This window comes from Bombus pyrosoma, linkage group LG11 (assembly GCF_014825855.1).
Source record: "Bombus pyrosoma isolate SC7728 linkage group LG11, ASM1482585v1, whole genome shotgun sequence".
NCBI classification, from domain to species: domain Eukaryota; kingdom Metazoa; phylum Arthropoda; class Insecta; order Hymenoptera; family Apidae; genus Bombus; species Bombus pyrosoma.
The window spans coordinates 8,874,764-8,897,249 of record NC_057780.1 but is presented as its reverse complement, the minus strand read 5'-3'; the positions used below and the strand labels follow the sequence as shown (position 1 = coordinate 8,897,249).

The 22,486-nt window shown below is 36.4% G+C and overlaps 3 protein-coding genes across 5 annotated transcripts in view; 2 read left to right on the top strand and 1 right to left on the bottom strand.

Annotated features, from left to right (window-relative positions):
- The window catches only part of LOC122572681 (UNC93-like protein), a 55,800-nt gene extending 45,026 nt beyond the window's left edge, over nucleotides 1–10,774 (top strand). The window contains exons 5-6 of the mRNA XM_043737971.1: nucleotides 4,357–4,624; nucleotides 7,054–10,774. Coding sequence (XP_043593906.1) covers nucleotides 4,357–4,624; nucleotides 7,054–7,373 — 588 coding nt within the window. The 3' untranslated portion in view covers nucleotides 7,374–10,774. The remainder of the gene's footprint in view (nucleotides 1–4,356; nucleotides 4,625–7,053) is intronic.
- A 208-nt stretch (nucleotides 10,775–10,982) lies between these two features.
- On the bottom strand, nucleotides 10,983–15,931 carry LOC122572684 (heparan sulfate glucosamine 3-O-sulfotransferase 6). 2 transcript variants are annotated; one of them, XM_043737975.1, is made up of 4 exons: nucleotides 15,692–15,931; nucleotides 13,853–14,467; nucleotides 13,012–13,502; nucleotides 10,983–12,653 (listed from the first exon to the last, which is right to left on the bottom strand). In XM_043737975.1, exons 2-4 carry the CDS (start codon nucleotides 14,347–14,349, stop codon nucleotides 12,529–12,531), a joined length of 1,113 nt encoding a protein of 370 aa, XP_043593910.1. In that variant the 5' UTR covers nucleotides 14,350–14,467; nucleotides 15,692–15,931; the 3' UTR covers nucleotides 10,983–12,528. The 2 variants fall into 2 exon arrangements, with proteins under 2 accessions (XP_043593910.1, XP_043593909.1); XM_043737974.1 differs by having other exon boundaries at nucleotides 15,456–15,930.
- Nucleotides 15,932–16,894: 963 nt separating this feature from the next.
- The window catches only part of LOC122572680 (axin), a 28,725-nt gene continuing 23,133 nt past the window's right edge, over nucleotides 16,895–22,486 (top strand). The window contains exon 1 of one of the 2 annotated variants that reach the window (XM_043737967.1): nucleotides 16,895–17,595. The gene's annotated coding sequence lies outside the window, so the exon portion shown is untranslated. The remainder of the gene's footprint in view (nucleotides 17,596–22,486) is intronic. The other variant, XM_043737969.1, reaches the window with a different exon arrangement.

Here is a 22,486-nt window from a genome sequence, read left to right as displayed (position 1 = left end):
ATTATTAATCCATCTGGGACCATGATCCTTAAACGAGGATCGACACATTTATAAAATTGTAGAACCAGTCATTTTCGCTGCTGTGGTATTTCTAGCGTTAGCATCTGGCTATCTAGCGATCGATCCGGAATTTTCCTGATAAGTGATATCGTCATATCGAATGATACGCGGTAAAAATTTGAAAAACGTGTGGCAAGTTGTACAAAACGAGGAAACTGGTTAATTGAGGTTCGATAGACAGATTGCAGGACCCTCTTACTCTTTCACAAGTACCAGTCATTTCGACTGGTACTGGTATAAGTAGCCTTGATACAAAATTATTTTCAGTCTGAATACATGAAAAACAAAATAACATTCGTTATATTATTCTTTTAGTTATCGTCGCGAAACTCGTCACGTGGTTGCGGAAAAAAAAATATATTTTGAATTTGAAAATAAATTTATAAAATCAGTCAATTCGGCTGGTGTGGTAGTTCTAGCGTTAAATAATTTACATATTTTTACACGTTACGCGCATTCTGCCAGCTTCTACGTCCCTAGATTTCCCATAAACGCACGAAGAACACATAATTTACGCGATTTTTATCACAAGCAGCTACGTGAACTTGGTCTCATCGCCGATATCTCTACGTCTTTTTGCAAAAAAGAAAGTCGAACAGGAGTTCGGTCGTAATATCTTACGTGGTATCGTCGTATGAACGTAATGATATCATGTTGGACGATGAAAATTCATTGGATGAGAGAGAGAGAGAGAGAGAGAAAAAGAAGAAACGCAGTAACAAAAGCGAACAGTAAACTAAAATCGTTAATCATTATCCTCATCAGATGCAACACAAAAACCTGGCTAGGATCACCCGGATACTAACCGGATACAGAACGGCAGGTTCGTGATGCGTAACGGCCATGCGAGGTCGTACAATTGTTCTCCGGAAATACATGCTACTGATCACAGATATGCTGAAATATCGGCTGAAGCACGCATCCTTTGGCTTTTAAAGCGCTGAATGACTTTAAATTATAAGTTGTATAATATGCGATTGGCTCTGCGTACAACTAAAAAATCGCCAGGATGAAAATGAATGGCGTATAAATACGGCATTGATCGTAAATATACGGTCGTAGTATATTCGATCGATCTTTGGCAACGCTGAATTTTCATACGCGAAAGAAAAAAGAACATTATCGTCTATTTCCTTGAGAAATTGGGTAAACCGTGCGTTTGAAAGCTATCCATTAGAGAGATAATATTTTGCTAATGGCACGCAAGGATCGTATAAGTATGTGAATCATTAGTATTAGTTAGTATTTTATTAGTTAGTATTAGTTTGAAATAATTTTTTATTTCGTTTTTTAATCTTGCGATTAGAATTTAGCAACCCGAGTTAAAAGTCTCCTGTAAATTCCTAGTTTGCCACGTTCGAGTACAAAGAGCCTCTCGAACAACGTTTCCACAAGATTTAACAATTACAAGGTTCTTAGAACGTCAATTTAGTTGTTTGCGATTATCTTGTAGAAATGATTTACATAGCGTCATGTGTATAAGTGCAATGATCGTAAAGGATAAAATCGTCGTAGATCCTTGCAATTAAATGACTAATTGCTATTGAAGATAAGCGCAAGTCTGCCAGGTACATTTTCGTGGTAATACACATTACTAGCGGGCATTCCTTTAAATTTGGCAGGATGTAATTTAGTTACGAAATTCAAATAGAAAAACTCGTGGCAATTTCGTAGTAACAGTACGCGAAGCAGTGGCAAGTAATTTTCCATTCGTTCGTGTAGATACGTGGGCAGATTGGAAAGTTCCTGGAATGACAATAGCAATAACAATTAATGCAATTCCCAGCGGCGATTCCTCAAACTTTCTCATCCGCCCTCGTACGTATTTCACCAGCGTTCGTCCTTTCTTGCCTCGATTTTTCTATTTCGACTTTGCTCTCGTTTCAGCGAACCAAACGTTTGATTTAACAGACAACGAAATGGAAACAGATACGCAGAGAGATCGCGCGTTCGAACAGAAATCTCGTATTTAGATTTCTCCGTCTGAATTTCCCTGTTTCTCCTTAAACGAATTGAAAATTATTTTCAATGCGCTTGAAATATCATTTGGCGTTGCAGAGATACGGATATCGGTTTTGAAAAGGAGCAAAACAGCGCGACAGGATTACCGACTAATCGATCATAGTGTCCACGTACTTACGAACAGTGATATAAGTATAGATGTATGCGTATGCAAAATACGAGGAAAAAAGAGAAGGGGAAGAAAAAGGAGCAAAAGGAGATGATACAGTTTGGAAGGTAAACCTGTTGGAAACCAGTTCGATGATGAAATATGTGGCCAAATTGGGCAAGGAATAAAGTAATTGGAAGAATAAACGCTACTGGAAAGCATCGGGGATGTTGGGATGCTGACTTCCATTGAATCAGCTGGTTCGACATGTTATAAATAGCCCAGAATCTTATTCTTGCAGCAATTCCCCGATACCACTTCCATACCTGGAATCTCGTGAACCAGTATTTCTTCTTTTTTTCTCGTTCTACTGGTGCATCGATGCGATGGTGTGGCTGGACCCTGCGCAGCTATCACGCACACGAAGTGGCTAAATGAAAGCACGTAGGAACGACGAACCCATCTTCGCAGCATCCACAGTGTCAGCGAAATTTCTTTGATTCCGTAATCAAGTTTCCTTACGTTATCAGCATTGTTTCGCACGTTGCGTTCTTCCTATCGTGAGACTTTCGTCAAATTGTATTATTATTATACGACAGACGATTTTTGAGATACGACGCTCCTCGAAGAAGGAATTTATGATAGAAGTAAATATAGGAAAGACATTTTTAGTCTCCACGTTACTTCTAATATTTCAGTTATTTCGAGGTATATTAAATATTCTTCCTAAGTATGTTAGTTCCTATTATATTGTGATTCTGTGATATATAATAATAATAATTTATTCAATTTTCATCTTGCGGCCAAGAAACGCGACTTGGACTTGCAGCTTCTCTAATCACGCACATCCCCGTCCGATCCTCCTAACTAACTCGTTCTTCCATACTTCGCTGTCATATATTATAATTATAATTTTATTATGTGATATCAAATACGGATTTATATTTCATATGTGCAAAAATAAGAACTAGATATTAGACGGAAAAGAAATACTTAGTACAGGTATCTTAAAATAACAGAAAAACTCGAAAATAATAAATTTCCACTTATCTCTTCTTTTCTTCGTTGAAAATATATAATAATTTCTCGATCATAGAAAATTATAACACATAACATACATTCGTAAGAAAACTACGACAATGAGGTGTTCTCATTAACGAACACCCAGTATGCAGGATAAGATCGCTGACGATCGATTGATCACATTGATCAACTCCATACCGTAGGACTCCACTTATCCGGATTAGTCAGGGGACAAAAAGTTTATATAATTGGAGTTCGTATAATGGCAGTTTGCCAATTATCCCCGCTACCCGCCACTTTTCGTTCGTATAATAGGATCTCGAGTTCAGATTGACGAGTTGAAGCAGCGAAACTTCAATTAATCGAGCGTTAACCACGAAACATCGTTCGAACAAATGATGTTCGCGTAGATGGGCTTCCATCGTAGTTTCTAGAAGCAATGAAAATTTCCGAAAAATAATTTAACAAAAATACCAGCACTGTTTTCAATTTTATCGTGCAAGCTACCATTATTTATGCCACCTTTACGTCGTCGAACTCACAGAAGATCAGTCGTTCCTCGAGAATGAAACATCAAATCGTGTAACTTACGTAACGAAATTCAGAAACGAGGAAGAAGTAGAATCGACCACTTGCCTTACGACAGCCGCATAAAACTCAGCTGTTGAATACCATCGAACCTGTAATCTTTTTATTACGATGCTTTTCCATCAACTGGATTTCATCGATCCGTTACGAACGATGCAATGTATCCGCTACCTGTAACCAGACATTCCGCGAATCAATGTGAGATCACCTGTCACGTTTTCGTGAACATTGCTGGATCTTAACTGTTGAAGGTCACCGCTTTTAAGAAAACTCTACATCTGGTCTTTTTAGCTTTCTAAAGCATTGAAGCCATCGACAGCGCATAGACAAAAGACTGCGAGGAAGGCAGACCATAAACAGTCGACAGGCGACGTTGGCTTCAGGGTTTTTTCAGTTATAGAGTAACACTGTTAGCGTGCGGATCTCGACCAGCTCATATTATTATTTCAAGTTTTTGTACTTTTCACTTCCGTATTTCAAATATATTTTTCTACCTTATAATTTATCCACGCGCCTCTCTCATTATACATCTAATAACCTCGACATTAACAATACTCGATCCTTCTCTTTTTCAGGCCTACATTTCCTGCGCGTTGGGTGTGCACCGGGTTGGCTACGTTATGATCTGCTTCGGAGTGGTGAACGCTATCTGCTCCTTGGTCTTCGGCTCTTTGATGAAATTCGTCGGAAGACAGCCACTTATGGTGCTGGGCGCTATCGTTCACGTTAGTCTTATCGTCGTGCTACTCCACTGGAAACCTAACCCCGATAACCCTTACGTTTTTTACACGGTTTCCGGGCTGTGGGGTGTTGGTGACGCTGTTTGGCAGACGCAAGTCAATGGTACGTATAACGTTGCTTTTGGAGAATACAGCAGAGCAATGGTTCTTGTCACGATGGCCATCGATCACCCTCGTTCGTCGCTACATTTTTCTGCACTATCGTCTACGATAAAATAAATTTCACGGATTAATAGATCTCCAACGATGCGAATGATTCGTTAGCTTGTTACAACGTGGTTGGTATTATTGGATTGGCAACTAAATGATCGCGGATTTTGTCATTAGGTGGTACTGGCAAATACCGCAATCACTTAATTACCAACACAATATTACAGCAGTTTGTGGGTTAAAAATGCGCAAATATAATATGCGCTCAGTGTGTATTGGTGGCTGCCAGGGTAAGATACAGGATTCACCCGAGGTTCCTGGAGCACCCCCTGTCATACGCGTAGGATGGCCAACGTGGAGTTTTAGTCTGCTGCTGCCGTTATTAGCGGCAGCGGAGTGTCCATGAGGATTTCTCCACGTGCAAAAAAAAAGGGTAAAATACAGGAAATTCGTCAGGCAGTCGTGCGAATCTTGCTTTTAACTACTAGAATATACATTGTTATCTAAAAAATCGATTATCAGCTGTTCGATTATCATCAATCTCACACGTACGCTGATTTTTATTAAAACAATTTCATCTATGACTATTTGAATAACTATGAGAAGAGATGGGAACGGTGATAACGATAGATCGTTTTTAACGAGCTAGTCTGAATATTTGCGTCGGTTTCATGGTACGTTACAAGTGAAATTAGATTCTCTTATCGCGAAATTCAATCGGAATATGTAATAGATAATAGCAAATAGATAACAGTTAATAGATAATGTACAGTAAATGTAAAAGAGGAAAGATATCTAATGTAAGGTATGAAAAGTACCTTGACATGGATTTATAAAGGATTATTAAACTGCTACAGTTCCTTATTTTATCTGTTATTAGTATGAATCAGAAACTATTTGACATACAGTTAGTTAACGACACAATTCACAAACAGATACACAATGCGTTTAAATATTTTTGTATGCAATGATCTTAAAATATACCACGTATGAGTCATATGTAAAATAAGCGTTGAAAAGAATGGAAAACAGCTAGTTGCAAGCACAATGACAAGTATGCACAAAGACCGATTTTTCATACGAAAATGGACAACTAGTTGGAATGTTCATTCGACATGACGATTAACCGGAACTTCTCGAGATATAGTCTTTTCTTCCTCTTCAAGAATTCTTCGTTAATTCGTGTCTAAAGAATGCCATTATCAACTGTCCTAACTGGTTAGCCTCGTGTTGGAAAAAAGGAAAACTTTATTGTATGTTTGTCGAATGGCTGATTGTACATGCGTGCGTACTTATGTGAGACTTTCAGTTGAATATTCAATTCACATCGACGGTTTATTAGATTCCTTTATTTTGTAATCGAGGCATTTTCTATTGACAGGATGAAATATTTGTCAAACGTCTACTAACGAGGAATTAAATTATGTCTAGAGAAACGGATAGATGCTGTTGATAAAAAAAAAAGAAGAAAAAAGATTGGAATTATTCCAAGGAAAAACTTAATAATGTTGAGATTACTTAGAGGACATTTTTCTTTTTTTTGTATGTCAATTATTCGCAAAGTAGCTATAGGAAGAAAAATTCAGTACAATTAGGTCAATCTTTCTTAGAAGATATTCGATTTTATACGATCGTATAATTTTCTCGACATCGTTGATATTTTAATCGTAATGTTTCGAAGAAAAAAGTCGCCGTAAAAGTTCGAAGGAAAAATCACACCGATACGTTTATCGACGAATACGATCTTTTTGTATTATTCTCGAATTTTGGAAACTTTCTAACAAAAGGAAAACACGATTAGCTCGAAAATGACTAGAAGGAGGTAGGAAACGATGAGAACTGTGTACGAAAGAATTGCGCGATATTCTGTTGAAAGAAAAAATTAAAAAATCCAAAAAAAACTATACATATATAGATACCGATGGTGGATAAAAAATTGGAACAGCTGGAGGAATGGTTAAGGAAGATAGAAAGACCGAGGAAAGAAAAGTTAGCAGGTACGCAGAAGCAATCGGGCTGGCTAAAGCGAGATAATAGTTTCAGAATAGAAAGAGCTTCTAACGTAGACTCTTAACATGTGGGTTTAAGCAACTGGGTTAAGGATAATATAAGCATAAAGTATGGAAGGATAAATGAGAAGATCTAAAGAGGAAGCGAGTTGTATTTCTTGGCCGCGAGTTTGAAATAAATTATTATCATTATCATTATATGGCAATGACTCGAGACAACAACAATTGGAAAAAGCATAAATTGCTGATCGAAATAACTCACTAAAGTCAATTTAACTATCTCGGTAATTGCGAAAAGGTTTAATTCGATTTTTAAATCCCACCACTAACGAACGTTCAAAAATTGACCTAATCGTTTCTTCTCAATTTACAGGTCTATACGGAACACTATTCAGGCGTAACAAGGAAGCTGCGTTCTCCAACTATAGACTATGGGAGAGTGCCGGTTTCGTGATAGCATACGCATACAGCACCCATTTATGCGCCCGTATGAAGCTGTACGTGATGTTAACAGTGCTTCTTATCGGGACAATTGGGTACATCGTAGTGGAACTATTGCACAGGCGTAAACAGAAAAGGCTGAAGGCGATCGCGGAGGATCCAAAAGCGGCCCAAGCAGAGGCGAACCAAGTGGAAGAGACGGACGACGAAAAGGACGATATAGACGACGATATCATTATCACTCACCTCTGAAGCAATATCACGATGCGAACTCGCGCACCGACGAGGAATCTCATCAGTGTCTCAAGCTCTTCTCTTTTACTCTTCCTTATTGCTTTTTCCTGTAATAACGAACGCAGCTACCTTTTATCAGTCAGCGAAGATGCACGATGATACATCCGTCATAGATAAGCGAAGCGAGCTATCGAAAACTGACTGGAAGAGTGGTATCACGATTGTTGCTCGTTTATAGGAAGCGTAAGGGATAGTAGGCGTCGTTTTTGTTTTATTTGTTTTGTTTAAAAGAACGTAGAACGGGAATCGATACGATGAACGATACGAATATATAAAGAGGAAGAATGTTCATCGATTACTCGTGTTACCGATATTATACGAATTTGCGATGAAATTGTAGATCCATCTCGGAGACGAATTATCAGTAAGAAATATCGCTGGATTACGATAAAACGGAGTGAAGGTTTTTACTCTTATTAGAGCGCTCGAAAATTTCTCTTTTTTTTTTTGTAAATTGTTCGCGCGTTGATTGTTGATTTTATAAATTTCACTTTAGACGAGCTTCGTTCGTTCTTTGCTACGTAACGTAGCGCGTGTTGGCGTAACGCACGCCGACGTTTCTTTTCTTTTCTTGCATCGAGGAACGAAAGAAAAGGAGAAAGGGAAACGCAAATCGCGCACGCGACAAAGCTCGCGACTCTGTACTTGAAACGCGTTTCTGCTGGGAAACGAGCAGCCACGAGACACAGCGTGAAAGAATAAAAGAAAGAAACCGACTCATACAAAATTAATGAGGGATAAGGAAAATGCACGAAGGGTGTATACCTAGACGACGATCAGTCCCGCTTCGTGCACGTGTTGTTACACGTATCGCTTGCAACGGTTCAACACACAGCGATTCCATTGTCGACCGTTAAAACGAATTGCTTGCCTTGACGGTGCTAGAAGCGCGTTCCGATGCCATATTCGTCCTTATGCGTTTACATAGTCTATTCGAGATCTTCACTTAAGCGTAAGTTTAATTATTCAAAAAACAGAAAAGAGAAAAAGAAAGAGAAGAAAATGATAATAGGAACTAAATTAAAAGTATCATTGAAGTATCAGGCATGAATAAACTATTATATAAATCAGCAAATTTGATTTTTTCAAATAGTACAAAGGGGAAAAGATTAAGAAAAATAATAAAATACGTTCAAAGAACGTATACGATAAGTAACAAAATTACTTAGACAATGAAAATTATACAATGAGAAATATATACAACTGAAAGTAATTTAAAATATTAGAAATATATTATTTATTAGACTCTGAGACAGGAAAATCACAAAAGTATTTCTAAGTACACTGTGTTACAAACTATCTTATTATTATTAGACAATAAAGAAACTCTTAATATGCTTTTTATTTAAAAGTACATATACGAGGTAATATTAAAAAATTCTTTATACTGTCTTATCATTCTACAAATTTTTGTTATATTCTCGGTTGTAAAAATAATTTCGTCGCTCATTGTACTCTTTATAGATGAACAAGCAAAAGAGACCATTCGTTAAACGAATTCGTGACGAGTTGACTATTCGTAGATCGTATATATTCGTAAGATGTAAGGCACCTCCTCATTGCCACTATGTGGAAGCGCTTCGTAGCAACTTGCCATTAAGTTTTATCGGAATTTGTGTCCCAGTTTTGTGATAAAATGATCGGATCTTCTCATGCCGAACGATTCGATCGTGAATCCGCTTATCTTGTATATAGATTATGGATAGCAATTGTATATGCGGTGAAATGGATATTCCATTTGAATGCGTTGTTCTGGCTCAGTGAAGCCACGATTTTTCAAGCTGTAAACTGGCCGACTTCGTGTCTTTGTTGTCTTTTTTTATTCATGACTACAGATGCACTTATTGTTAGATCAAACATCCACTGGATCGAGCCTGTAATTTATAATTTTAACTATTCCGTGACTAAAATATTTGCTGAACTGTGACGATAAGGGATAATTTATTTTATTAATTTAAATCATGGGGACGAGGTTCTCTATTCTGAAACATATTTTATGGAATTTGCAAACGATAAAGGAATTTTAATCGGATGATATTTTCGTTTTGTTCGTTTGATCGATGCAGGCTAAGTCTGTCGTGGAAAACAGGCCGGGATTGTGCATCTGCATTCGATCGATGGAACCGAAACCGTCGAAGAGAATCAACTCACGAAGAAACATTTCCAAGGAACATTTCACGTTCGCCATCGCCAAGAGGATGACGAGGAGGAAGAGCATAGATTGTAAAATTCTGTCCGATGCATTTCTCTCGTGCGTGCACCACGAAATGCTTCCAATTGTCAGTAATAATCGAAATCATGATAAGAATCGTGAAAACGATATCGTGATTGAGCATGATCTTAATTACGTATGTTAGAGAGAATAACGAAAAATTATGACGTATTAGTAGTAGACGTAAGGAACATTATAGTCGTTAATTTAACGTTAAGTATTCAGAAAAATTTATTTTATAGATCATCTCTGTTTCTTTTCCTTTTCTTCTCTTTCGATGTTCCGAAGAAAGAGAAAAAAAGGAAAAACATGAAAGTAGGCAAAGGCGAATATTATTATACGTATGTATTCTTCTTTTCGCGAAAATTCATGATCGATTGTTTTCGTAACGAAGGACCAAGGCAAGATGATTATATTGTTATCCATATAGAATAGTCCCAAAATAGAGGAAGGAAAAAAAGAAATATAAAAGGATAGTTCGTTCTATCCCGGATATAATGTTGAATCAGTATTTTGTTAATCGAATCGAATTGTATTATGCGTTAGTTATTACGATCGTTCGATGATCACGTATGATGAACATACTGACCTACTGTGTATTGTAATAGCATCCCTCTCGACAGTATGTATTCCGTCCACCAATCGATAAGATTGCTCAAGAATCTTTAACATAAGATTAGAGTACCAATAAAATCTATGTCGCACTTACATCTCTTTATATATACTTACGTAATATGCATATATATTTTGCCATTTCGATGGGACCAAAAATGTACTTAATAATTTCCATGAAAGTAAATAGTTTCCGTTTAACTTGTACTTCTGACTTTAGGGGAAGAAGCATATTATGGATAAACGTTGGTCGAGGAAAATTTGACGAATCGTTTGACTGAAATCGTACGGCTGAAATTTCTATCGTTAACTTTCACTTTTCTCCATAGATCAATAGATAGTAGGGAAACAGACTAGAGAGACGTATTTCTTAATGTCGTACAACATTTGTACAAAAAGAGGATGAATCTTTTGCGGAAAGTATTAAAACAATACTCTATACAGTTGTATAAAGGAAACGTGCACGTGCATCGTGTTGTTTTCCTCCCTTTCGATAAATCGAAAGCAATATTTCATTACAAAATTTGTAACAGACTGTTGAACTTGTTGTTATTTCGGTACCTGTAACATATTTTCCTGTAACTGAATAGTTGATAATCCATTCGCCGATGGAGCTTTTCCAATTTTTACTTATACAGAATTATCGAGGAGGAATTTTTCATTTTTCCTCAACGATTGCTGTAGCGTTTCGAAGAGGGAAAAAGATTGGATAAAATGTAAGTATACATATAGATTACACATTGTTTTTTTAGTTGGTAAATCACTGTTTATTTACAACTTTGTTTTTTTTTTAGATTAATTAGGCCACTTGAGCAAGTAAACTTAATATATAATAAACTACTTAACAATACAATCGTTGCGAATTATTTTTGTAACTCTGATCTACGAGTTAAAGTTTTCATTTAATGATATACTGTAAATTTATACTAACAAATTTTTGTAATTAATAACTATTCAGGAATATTTTTATCAATATAGAAGACAATTTCTAAACGAACTCTGTTAATTTATGCGACTACTCTTCCCTCTCTAACTATTTAATTAAAGTTCACATAACTTTATAATTGAATTTGTAAAAACTGTTTTATAATATATGATATCTGTGTGTGTGTATGTGTTTGTGTATGTGTGTGTGTGTGATTTGTGCGCGTATATGTGTGCACATTTGCAAAATATAAATACATTATTTTTTATTGCAGTTTGTGCAAGCTCTTGCCACTTGCACCTATCGAAATTAATTATATATTTTGATATGATTACACAAACTTTTTTTAATAACCCTCGTCATTACAAATGTCTAATTGACGTTATTAATATTTCTATGCTTCTTTTTCCTCTAACCGAAATACGTTCGTTAAAACTGTACTCGTATATTAAACGCGAGACGTAATTTTTTATTACTTTTTAAATTGTACTCAGTTTCCGTTTCCGCATCTACGAGAACTTCTACACTGTTACAGTGTTTCTTATAATTTAAAGACATTTTGACGCAATTCAACTAAATTATTCAGAAAATATTCATCGCTTTCTTGCTTAAACATAAAGATACATATACCAGGTAAATATCATTAGAATTACGTAGATTATGTAGATTCCGTGCTTGATACATTGGAAGATCAAAAATTCAACAAAATGTGCAAACAATTCTTAATTCTAAACAGAACTCTATACAATCAATAACAGTAACTATGTATTTTAATACAGATTCGAACATTTTCTATTCTGCACAACTACTTTAATGGAAGATGGAATTAACAAATCAACATTTTAATATGTAATAAACATTTCTAGAGATTCTATTGTAATAAATAATAGATCTAATAAATAAAAGAATAACGCGTATGGCCGTTTATCGTTTTAAGTTCAAATATACTATTCTTTCCTTTCTTTTGAAATGTCCTGTAAAAAATATAGTGGAATATATGTACGCGAAAAATGATACATATGATTGATAACATTCTGCTGCCACTATAAATCTATACGCGTGTCTAAAAGTTAATATCACGAACAAGAACAGGAATTCTCTTTCTGTGTATTGTCAACACATTGAAACGATGGATATGCCCTTCTTCTTTTTCCACGTTTATGCAGTACATAAAAAAATATTCTGGTTTAGAGTAAAAACGAATGTAAACTAACCGAAGAGTATTATCTGGTTCTTTTACTAATTATTTACTAACTAGTGCAAACTAATGGTGTCCGCATGCGCGCGTGTCGTATCTCAGTAAAAATTGACTATGTTCTTTTACTTGACTAGCTTCGATATGTATTCGCTTATCGCATTTATTCTCACAACCAGCCGAAATCCATTCCGGTCAATTGGTAGAAACGTTGATTGAATGGACGATAAAAATCTCTCAATCGTTGTATGGCTACAGGATCTATGTAAGGATGACTACGACCCTTGTTCTTACCTTGAAATTATATATCATCGTTACAAACAGAATTAGGAATATACTTTTATGAAATACATATAATTAGATTCCTCCTTAATGCAGGAAATATGTTTCATATTATAGAATCTCAAATTATACAGATCGTAGAGTACAAAAAGTTCAGTATCATAAGAAAATTTGTTTGTACATACAACTATAAGAAACCAACCCCACATTTATTATTGTATTTCATAATTTACGTGTACATGTTCTAGAAGACCTGCGATAATTTTGCCAACATATTTGACAAATTATACGTTATACATAAGTCTGTAGTATTTTTTAGGAGGCAATAATATTTTGATGGATTAACAGGAATTATTTTTAATCAACTCACCAAGGCAATGGGGTGTAGGACGTTCCTCAGATTTGAGCAGACAGGGGAACCCCTTCGTGGCATTGAAATAAAAATGTTTCTCGCAGATAACTCTTTTTAGGCCTAAAAAGTCCTGAACCCTGGTAATCTCAGCGACTGGATCCACGATCAATCTTTCTCCAGAGACGAATAGAAATTGTGACAATGGAAAGTACTGAAGCCATCTCTCTAAGTGTCGCGCGTACACTCCGATCTTCAATGGGACCCACGTTGTGTCCACGATTTTCGATCCATTAAGAAACGCTAGATCCTCGAACTTTGGCATGTTGGCTCGTTTACTCTTCACTTGGGTATAATCGGATATCGCTCGAGTAACCGGATCCCTTACTACGAGAATCAATTTCATCGCAAGATTCATGCGTTGAACTCTTCTCGGTACTTCGCTCGTCACGAAATACGACGGGGTTTTCTCCATCGTGATTTGAGTGGACAATGTCGGAGGCATCCTATGCCTAGAATATACCGTAAGAAAAATATTTTATTAAGTCACGTTATTAGTAATTTTTGCAAAATAAAAGTAACTTCTTAGGAACGTGCATAGGAATATTGGCGAAATAAAAATACTTAAATACAGTGACGTGCGAAAGTGTCCAGCCAGACAGATTTTTCTTTTTCGCTTTATAAAGAATTTTAAGTGATATTACCATTATTTCCTTTTATTTATCATGCTGGTACACCCAATATAATTTGAAATTCTTTTAGACATCATCTTTCGAATATCAAGTTAAAAATTTATTTGGTCGAAAATTTTAGAACGCCACTGTGTATACTAAGATGGCTGCAAGCAGTGTAATAAACCTACCTATACCAATGAAACCCCTTGATGTAATGATGATCAAAAAAGTGAACTTCGGATCCAGCTGCGCGAATAGCAGGATGCAATCTCAAAAATTCTAACAGAGCTCTAGTCCCGCCTTTTTTAACTCCAATTATCAAAGCTGTGGGTAATTGCTTACTCGGCATTAAACCTTGCTGTCTCAAGATCTGATACTTTCGCAAGGATCCTGCGTTCCCTTTAACGCTGTTGTTGCCTGTCCAAAGCGACACCATTTGAAGCTTCGATACTTTCGTGTGTTTCGATTCGACATCGCTTATCAGAGAAGATTTCTTGATCGTTAGACGATCCAAATTCGGGTCGTGTGCGAGTGGAACGAAATTTCTCGGTTTTTGGAAGGTAGCTTTACCAGGCAGGTTGTCGAGTAGTAAGGAATTGTCGATTAAAAAGATCCAGATGAGAATTACCAGAAAACAAGTTGGAACCAGGATTTTTTTCGACCAAGGCCCTTTTCTAAGTTCCATCCTGAACTTAAGAATCGTCGTATTTCACTGGCATCCTGGATTCCATTCTATTATCAAGCTTTCAGTCTTCTACCTCCATGCTGATATGTTAGGATAGATATTTTCCTGTCTATCATACCTATAAAAGATATTAATGTGAAATTTATCATAGACGTATTTAAAAATAACATGTATTTAATTTAATTCTAATATCAATTCTTTCTTAACAGATAAATTCAAATAAACATTTAAATTTTCTGTATCTATTACATCTATAAGAAATATTAACTTGTCAAAGGTACACGTAAAGCTGATATAATTCTTTAATATATAATTATAATTCATGCATTCATACACACAGACATCAATTGTTTTCTTGTTATTAAAACTTATATAAAATATTTATAAAAATAATATATAGAGACTATAGTATAACAATTTAAATAGATATTAAAAATAGGAATCCCTTAATGTATGGTCTTTAAAACGTTAACGTGTCTCAGTTTACTCAATCATGCTTGATGCACCGTCTGCATCTCGCATGAGAGGGTTGCATATGTGCAAGGTGCTCAATCAACCTACTGTAAAGTATTAAAATGTTTTATAAAACACTGTAAAGTATTTTAAAACACCACTGTAAAGTATTAAGATATTTTATAAATCATATAAATAAAAAGATACTATTACAAATAATATTTTATTTATAATAGGTGTATGTATATACATATAGATGTATTCTCTTGATCCAAAATTAAATTATACACATCAAAATCTTCCAGTAAATTTACAATTTAATACATTACAAAAAGTATTTCGTTTTCGTTCATATTCATTATGGTAGTGATATGCAACAAATTCTGTCTGCCAATAATTGTAATTACTTCTATTATTATCATTACACGTAATGAAAATTTTTACAATATATTTTTTATATCATACAGTCAAATATATTTGGTGTAATTAAAAAGAAATTGCATGCAAGAGAAAACCCTCATATTAACATGAATTTCATTCTTTCATAAGATAAAAATGGAAACTAGAAATTCACCTACGTTGAATATCAAGCAGGCAACCTATCTAAACAACATAAATTATTAAAAAGTGATTGCATATTTGTTACAACATACCTCCATGCCGCAGAGTATCCAAGCGCACGTTAATTTTATACGGTATCCATAATTCTATCGTGATATTCGATTCTTTCCGGTAAATAGATGCGAGGATATGTGATTTCGTTTTAAAGGAAGTGCACACATTTAACGCATTATCAGTCGGCGCGTTCGTAACAATCGATAACGCGGAACAAGTAGAAGGGAGAAACGGTAGTATAACACAAAGCGTATCGATGAGATTTCATAGCTACCGAATCGGATAACGAGAAGTTGAATTAAACTTCATCCTCGTCGAGCTCCTCTCGTTTTCTTCGGATGTAAAAATGCTGCAACGTTTGTTAATCGCATGGCGCGCTAAAAACCTTTCCCTCTCGTGTTGCTCGCCAACATAGTTATGAACTGTACGACACTAGCTCCACTCTTCTTAACGTGGAACAACTGAGAAGCTCGTTAGGAAGCAATATAGATCTTATGATATCGAGCAACCGAGCCCAGCTGAAAAATCGAAATATGTAACATCGTTTTATCAATAAAAGATTAAAGTACTAGAATAAAAAATATTCTTTTATCGATAACTTGTGAAATGTAATTGTATAACAGGCATCACTGATGTTATAATACTTTAGGCGATTTAAATTTTAAAAAATTTAAGTATGTATTATATTTTGTTTGCTGATACAGTTGAAATCAACCATGAAGTATATATATATATCTTTTAAAAATAAGTATTGTGTAATAGGAAAGATTTAATGTTACAATTTATAATATTCATTAGTGCAATTTACTGTAATTTATGTTTAATTATTGAAGTAGCAAATGTTTTATATAAAATAATTAATATACGAAAGAAGAAATATATCAGATTTCAAACATGACAGAAAATGTATATTTTTTGTAAATAATAGTTTTTATTATATTAAATATGTATAACATTTCGTTAAACAAGTATAATCTAATATGAATGTTAGAAATTTACTTTTGAGTTTATATATATATAGTTGCCTACTTAAAGAATTAAATTTATATCACTTAACGTATCCACAAAAATGTTCAGTATATAAAAAAGAATATTATACAGACATTTAATGCTCAACAAAAATATTAGCATAATATGTACGTGTATTAAATAATAATGATATCTAATTATCAGAAAATGACTTTTGTTTACACGCATAATTAGTAAAAGAAATTATCCAAAATTACTAGTTGATTACAATGTTTAAATACTTAATAACAAAACAAGTATGTTCAAGGCAATATTAAATTGTATCTTTTTTAATCAATCGACCATTAAAAATATATACTCCAAAATTACTACGAAATTTTCGGAGCAAGGAGGCGCTAAATCAATTAGATACGTGACTGTCGGTGATACATTGACTACGTGCAGACGTGCATTTGTGTGCGTGTTTCTCGGTAGTAACATTAATTAGCAATACCGTGAAACAGTGAAATAAATTGACGATCGATTTGTTCAACCCTTAAAACACGTCGATAACAAAACGAATGATTTATACCGATCTAAAACTCTATCGAAAGTAACATGTTCTCGCAGAATTAGGTGAAAAGAAAATTCTTGGAGATGAATGAATGACGGCGCGTCAACTAGATACAGGACTGCTCGCGGCAAGGGCATAGGCCATGCGGCCCGTTGATTGGCCGGTCTTTGAAGGGGCAAGTTTAGTCAGAGGCCGCAAGAGTGCGCGTCCCGCGCACTCGTGTTAGATCTCGATGGCGACCGAGATGTGCCTGAGAGACGAGCCGCGAAATGCCTAGCTGTGTAGTGTTTGATTCATCGTGAATTCATTGTGATCCCCGTTTACTCGATACGATCGGGAAACACTTTGCATGCCTCCACCGTGTCAACACGCCATTATTGTTACGGTCGTTCGGCGCGGTGTGTATATATTTCGCCGTGAGTGTGGTGCGTGTGTGCGTCGTGTCGAAGTGTCGAGAGTTCACGCCGAATCATCGTCGTCGCTAGGAGAGAGCGAGAAAGTAAGGACGAAGAAAGAGAGGTACGATGTGTCTGCGTTTCAGCCCGTACCATTTTTTCGTCGATAGTTGACATTTTCGAGGATGAAACAGAGGTCTCGCCGGAGAGACGCATCGTCATCACGGCACTAGCAAATACAAGCACCGTCGGATATACCGAGTAAGTCCACTGGCCCCGTCTTTTCTTTTCCGAGAGCACCGCGATTCCTTTCTTAAAATCCCTCTCCCTGTCTTTGTCTCTCTTATTCGTTACACCGCTCGCTTTCTCTGCTCTTCTCTTCCCAGCCTTTCTTCCTCTCTTTCCCCTAATTATTTCGCCTTCTTTCCTGCTCCTTTTCTTCCTTCCAATCTTTACCACGTTAAACTTCTACTCTTTCTTCTCCAGCCTTTTTTCCTGTATACTATGAGTGTGACCCGTTCCTGTGGCAGGACCGATAGGCGCGTGTATCAACTCGGCCGTGTTTTGTATATACCCCGAGAAGATCAAAACTCGCGATGTTTGGCTGTCGCCGTCGCAAACGTCGACAGTCACAGAACGTCGAGAAACGAGAGAGAAAGAGAAAAAAAAGAAGAGCGAAGTAAGAAATAACACGGACGGAGATTTCCTCGTGCGTAACACCCGAGAATCACCCGCTCCAAAATACACCGCGGTGTTTACGTCCCCGGATCCCTTGGTTTTATTCCCTCCGATCGCTTTGTCGATCCCTTTTCCGCTCCTGGATTTTTATTTCCTTCCTGTTCTCCTTCTTTCGTTTACCTCTCCTTACCGTCCTCTCGTCTCTGCTGTGCCCCCCTGTTTCTGTCTCTTTTTCCTTCCTCCGCCTTTTTCTTTCACAGGGATCAACTGTATCCCTCTCTTTTCCTTCTATAGCTTTCTCCTTTCCTCTTTCCTATTCCCTCCCTTTCCCGCTCTCTTTCACTCTGCTTCTAGCCACGAGAGCTTTGCGCGTCTCGGGGCGCGTGTATTCACGAATCGAGCTCTCTTTCTTGACGGTACCCACCACCGAACGCAGCCGTGCGTTTTCTTCTCGAGTCGTTCCACCAGCTTTTCTGCCAGTCGCAGTTTCGTTCCTCGCTCCGTGCCCTACCTTTTTTCCCTCGAGCCTCCGCGATCGTTCCGGTTCCACGTCCGTTTCGTTCTCCCTCTTTCTTCCTCTCGTTTTATATTTCTTTCTCTCATTTACTCTGCTCCTTTTTCATCCTGTGAAACCTCGCCGCGCGCGAGTCCTCTCGTCTCCCGCGGGCTCTCTCTCGCGGTACATGATTCTGCTACACGCGCGATCTCTCCCCCCCATCCCTTCCACCTCTGCTTTCTTTATCAAAACAATACATATGCTTACGGGTGTGCGAGAGCACGGGCTCCTCCTGATAATCGTGAATATCAATCAGAGATTTTATAAATAATTCAGTAAAAACCGATAAAATCCGCTGAAGTCGACGTGAGTCCTTCCCCCCCCCCTCTACAGATCCACCTCCCACTCCTTCGATTCCTCCCCCCGCCCATTATCCTGGACTTCTTTCCGTAATTGACGACAGTTCACGATAAATGCGGCGAATAATTAAGACACCATTACTTCCTGGTTCTGTTACTGTATCGTTGGGAAATTGTTTGGGAAGATACTTGATCCGATGGAGAAGGGAAGATTGATTTTAATTTTTGTTTCTTTCGGTTTTTTTCGAGATTGCAATTATTAGTTGCAACTGATTTCGAAGTTATTTAGGCTACCTCGTTATTTATTTAGATACTTGGAGATTTGGCGAATTATCGTAGGATATTTTAGTAATTCAGGAATATTCGGTTTGGACTGTTCCTGGTGATTAGAGTTATGGAAGGTTACTATATGCTCTAATAATTAAGGTTAATAATAGGGATTTAAGTTAAATAATATACTATATGATACGATAATACAGCAATGGTTAAGTTTAGCTTAAGTTACTGTCATCAATTTTAATTTTTGGAACATAATAATACCACAATAACTCTAATCAAGAGAAATACTCCAAAACAGATATTTCTTTACAAGTACTATGATAAAAATGATATACAATATGTTGACAATATCGGTCATCAATTTGATGTTATTTTTTATCTAAAACTCTATCGTTAAGAACATTGACAAATTTGGTAATAAAATAAATGATTATCAGTATGTAGGAACAAATTATGATTATGGGAAACATGTTGAGAATCACTGTTGCCGAAAACAGTGGCAAGTTTCATCGGCTAGTGTTAATGAAATATGTGGCGGAGGTTTGATGAGAAATACGTGATTTAACTCGCTCTTAATTAATGTATTATATCGTATAATGGCTGAAGTGAGAATGTATAATACTTTTCAACCGATCTATACATTTTTTGCCAAGAGTGCAGTAATTATCTTAATCGTGTTTATTTGTTGTTTGATACGGAAATGCAACCAGATTAAAATATTATTCCACAGAAAATTCGTTCAGCTTTGAGGTTAATGGCTACGTAACGATCGAGCGTAGGTGCTTAACTCTTGATCATCTGATTTAATTACTTCGTTCCAAATTGAATAAGTTTACAAAACATTAGGCTACCCGATAATTAAAGGGTAATCCGAGTAGTTCGTACAGATTAAGCACAATTATCCGTTAGACTTACCAAACAAATGCGAATAATTCAATTATAATATATCGGAGTCTATGGTACTCCAATAAGCTCAATCATGAGAAATACTCTAAAACGAATATTCCTTCGCAAGTACAATGATAGAAATAATTCGCAAGTCTTGTAATTATCAGATCTGCTATCGTTAATTTTCCAGACTCGACATTATAACAGACGTTTATAAACATTGTTATAATTTCACTCTCAAACAAGACGTAACTTTAACGCGTTGAATGCCACACCAGTTTTACAAGCTTTGGCCGTGGCGCCACCATAAATTCTTTATTATGCGTTACATACAATGTTGAAATATTACCTACAAGAGATATGTTACCGTGTATAATCATCGTTAATGAATTTATCTCACTGAGGTCACCGGTGACCCCCATGGCACTGTAGTGCAATTTCGCTCGATTCACTTATTTTTTGCGATTATCAATTATCTCATATTGTTTCTTCGCGTTGCTATATAGCATTTTAATATTTTAATATTTAATAGTTAGGTGACCCCCATGGCATTCAACGTGTTAAGTATCTCAATAAAATCCTTCAATTTATATGAACCTTGTAATTATATTGTATACACTGCTCGTGAAAGTTTAAGAACACGAGCATTTTTTACATTTCTTTATTGTACTTGACGATTGCTATATATTGATCATGATAACGTTGATCTGAATGAGTACTGTTTAGACTTTACACGCTTATATAAATCTTGATAGTTCTTATCAATGAATGTTACCAATGGTGTAATACAATACGATAAAACATAATAATAACCTAGACTATAATTAGGATAAATAAATTGTTTGAATATCATCATAGCGGATCGCCATAGACTTACATTTCCTACGATATACGTGTGATATCTCCATAGCAGAATCTTTTCTTACCTTATCTTCATCTCAGAGGAAATGTACGTTTATAATTTCGACGCGTATGCCGACGTCCAAAACGTATAATTGTAATTATACTACGGAAGAATTAATCTTCATCCTCCACCGATTACTTACATATTCTTCTGTTATTTCAAAATAGCCTCTAGCCTTCTGAAAGACTTCTCCAAGCTCAAGGACTCACACACAAGAACGAGGAAACGAACAATTAAAACGTAGCTTGAAGAAATGGAAGAATAATACATCCGTTTCTTAGATACCAGTTTGAAATCGATGTGGAAGTTCGATCGTGCGTCGCAATGCGTCTCGTTTGAGATGGTAATGGATGTTAATAACCACCGGTGCAGGAACTCGCACGTGGTGAATGTGCCTAGGGTACACATTTGGGGGTGGGTGTCTGGTTGCGTGCACAACCTTGGCAGAGCGAATGGACGTCAGTGGTAGTTGATAGAAGTGGAGGTGGTGACGAGATGACGGCGAGGTTTCAAGTAGAAAGGGAATAGAGAGTTCAGAAGCGGTCGCCTTTGATGTAGACACGCTCCACAACTCCTTCACGCCAATAAACCTTTACGACGAACGTTTCTGTAAGCTTTCTTAATATTGTCATCTTTCCCTTGCCTCTTTCACTCGGTCTTTCTCCTGTGTTCCCATTGTTACTCACAAGGGAACCACGGTTTACTTCTACGATCCTGATATTTTCTTTTCTTTTTTCTTTTTTCCATTTTCCTTTTTGAAGCTTCATTGGATAGACATAGACACCTGGCAATTCTCTTGTTTCTAATCGATATCTTGGGAATTTTTTAAACTTGGAGTTTAGATGATTTTTGGCAAGTTTAAATCGTTTAATTTAAACCTCGGTTAACACGTCGAATGCCACGCCAGTTTTACAAGGTTTAGCCATGGTATCACGATGAATTTTTTATTATGCGATACATATAATGTTGAAATATTACCCTACAAGAGATATGTTACCGTGTATAATCATCATTGATGAATTTATCTCACTAAGGTCACCGGTGACCCCCACGCCGCTGTAGTGCAATTTCGTTAAATAATTATTCTATGTTGTCACGTCCCAAGATCTACCATAAATCATAATCCATCCCTCTATCATACTTGTTCGGACCTGCAATAATTCTAAAGGACCGTTACAAGATTTGGCACTTGTTACTTTACTTGCAAGGCCCTTAATTACCATCAAACATCAAACAAGTCGAAATGTTCCTTAGAATAATTGTTTACTAAGGTAAAAGCGGGTTTTTGACAGCCGCTGGTGGGGGGGCACACAAAATAGATCTATATTTCATGTATAAATAAAACTATTTTTGTATGTTTTATTTGCATTAATTTCGTCATGCCATTGTAGTAACGATGGTAATAATAACAAATTTATAACTATTGACAATTGTTTAAATTATGTATTTCTACTAATCTTGGCATGCCGGTCACCGGTGACCCCCATGACATTCAACGTGTTAATCTATCTCGTTTTCTTAGCAAGCTTGAGATGATGGTAGTAGGGT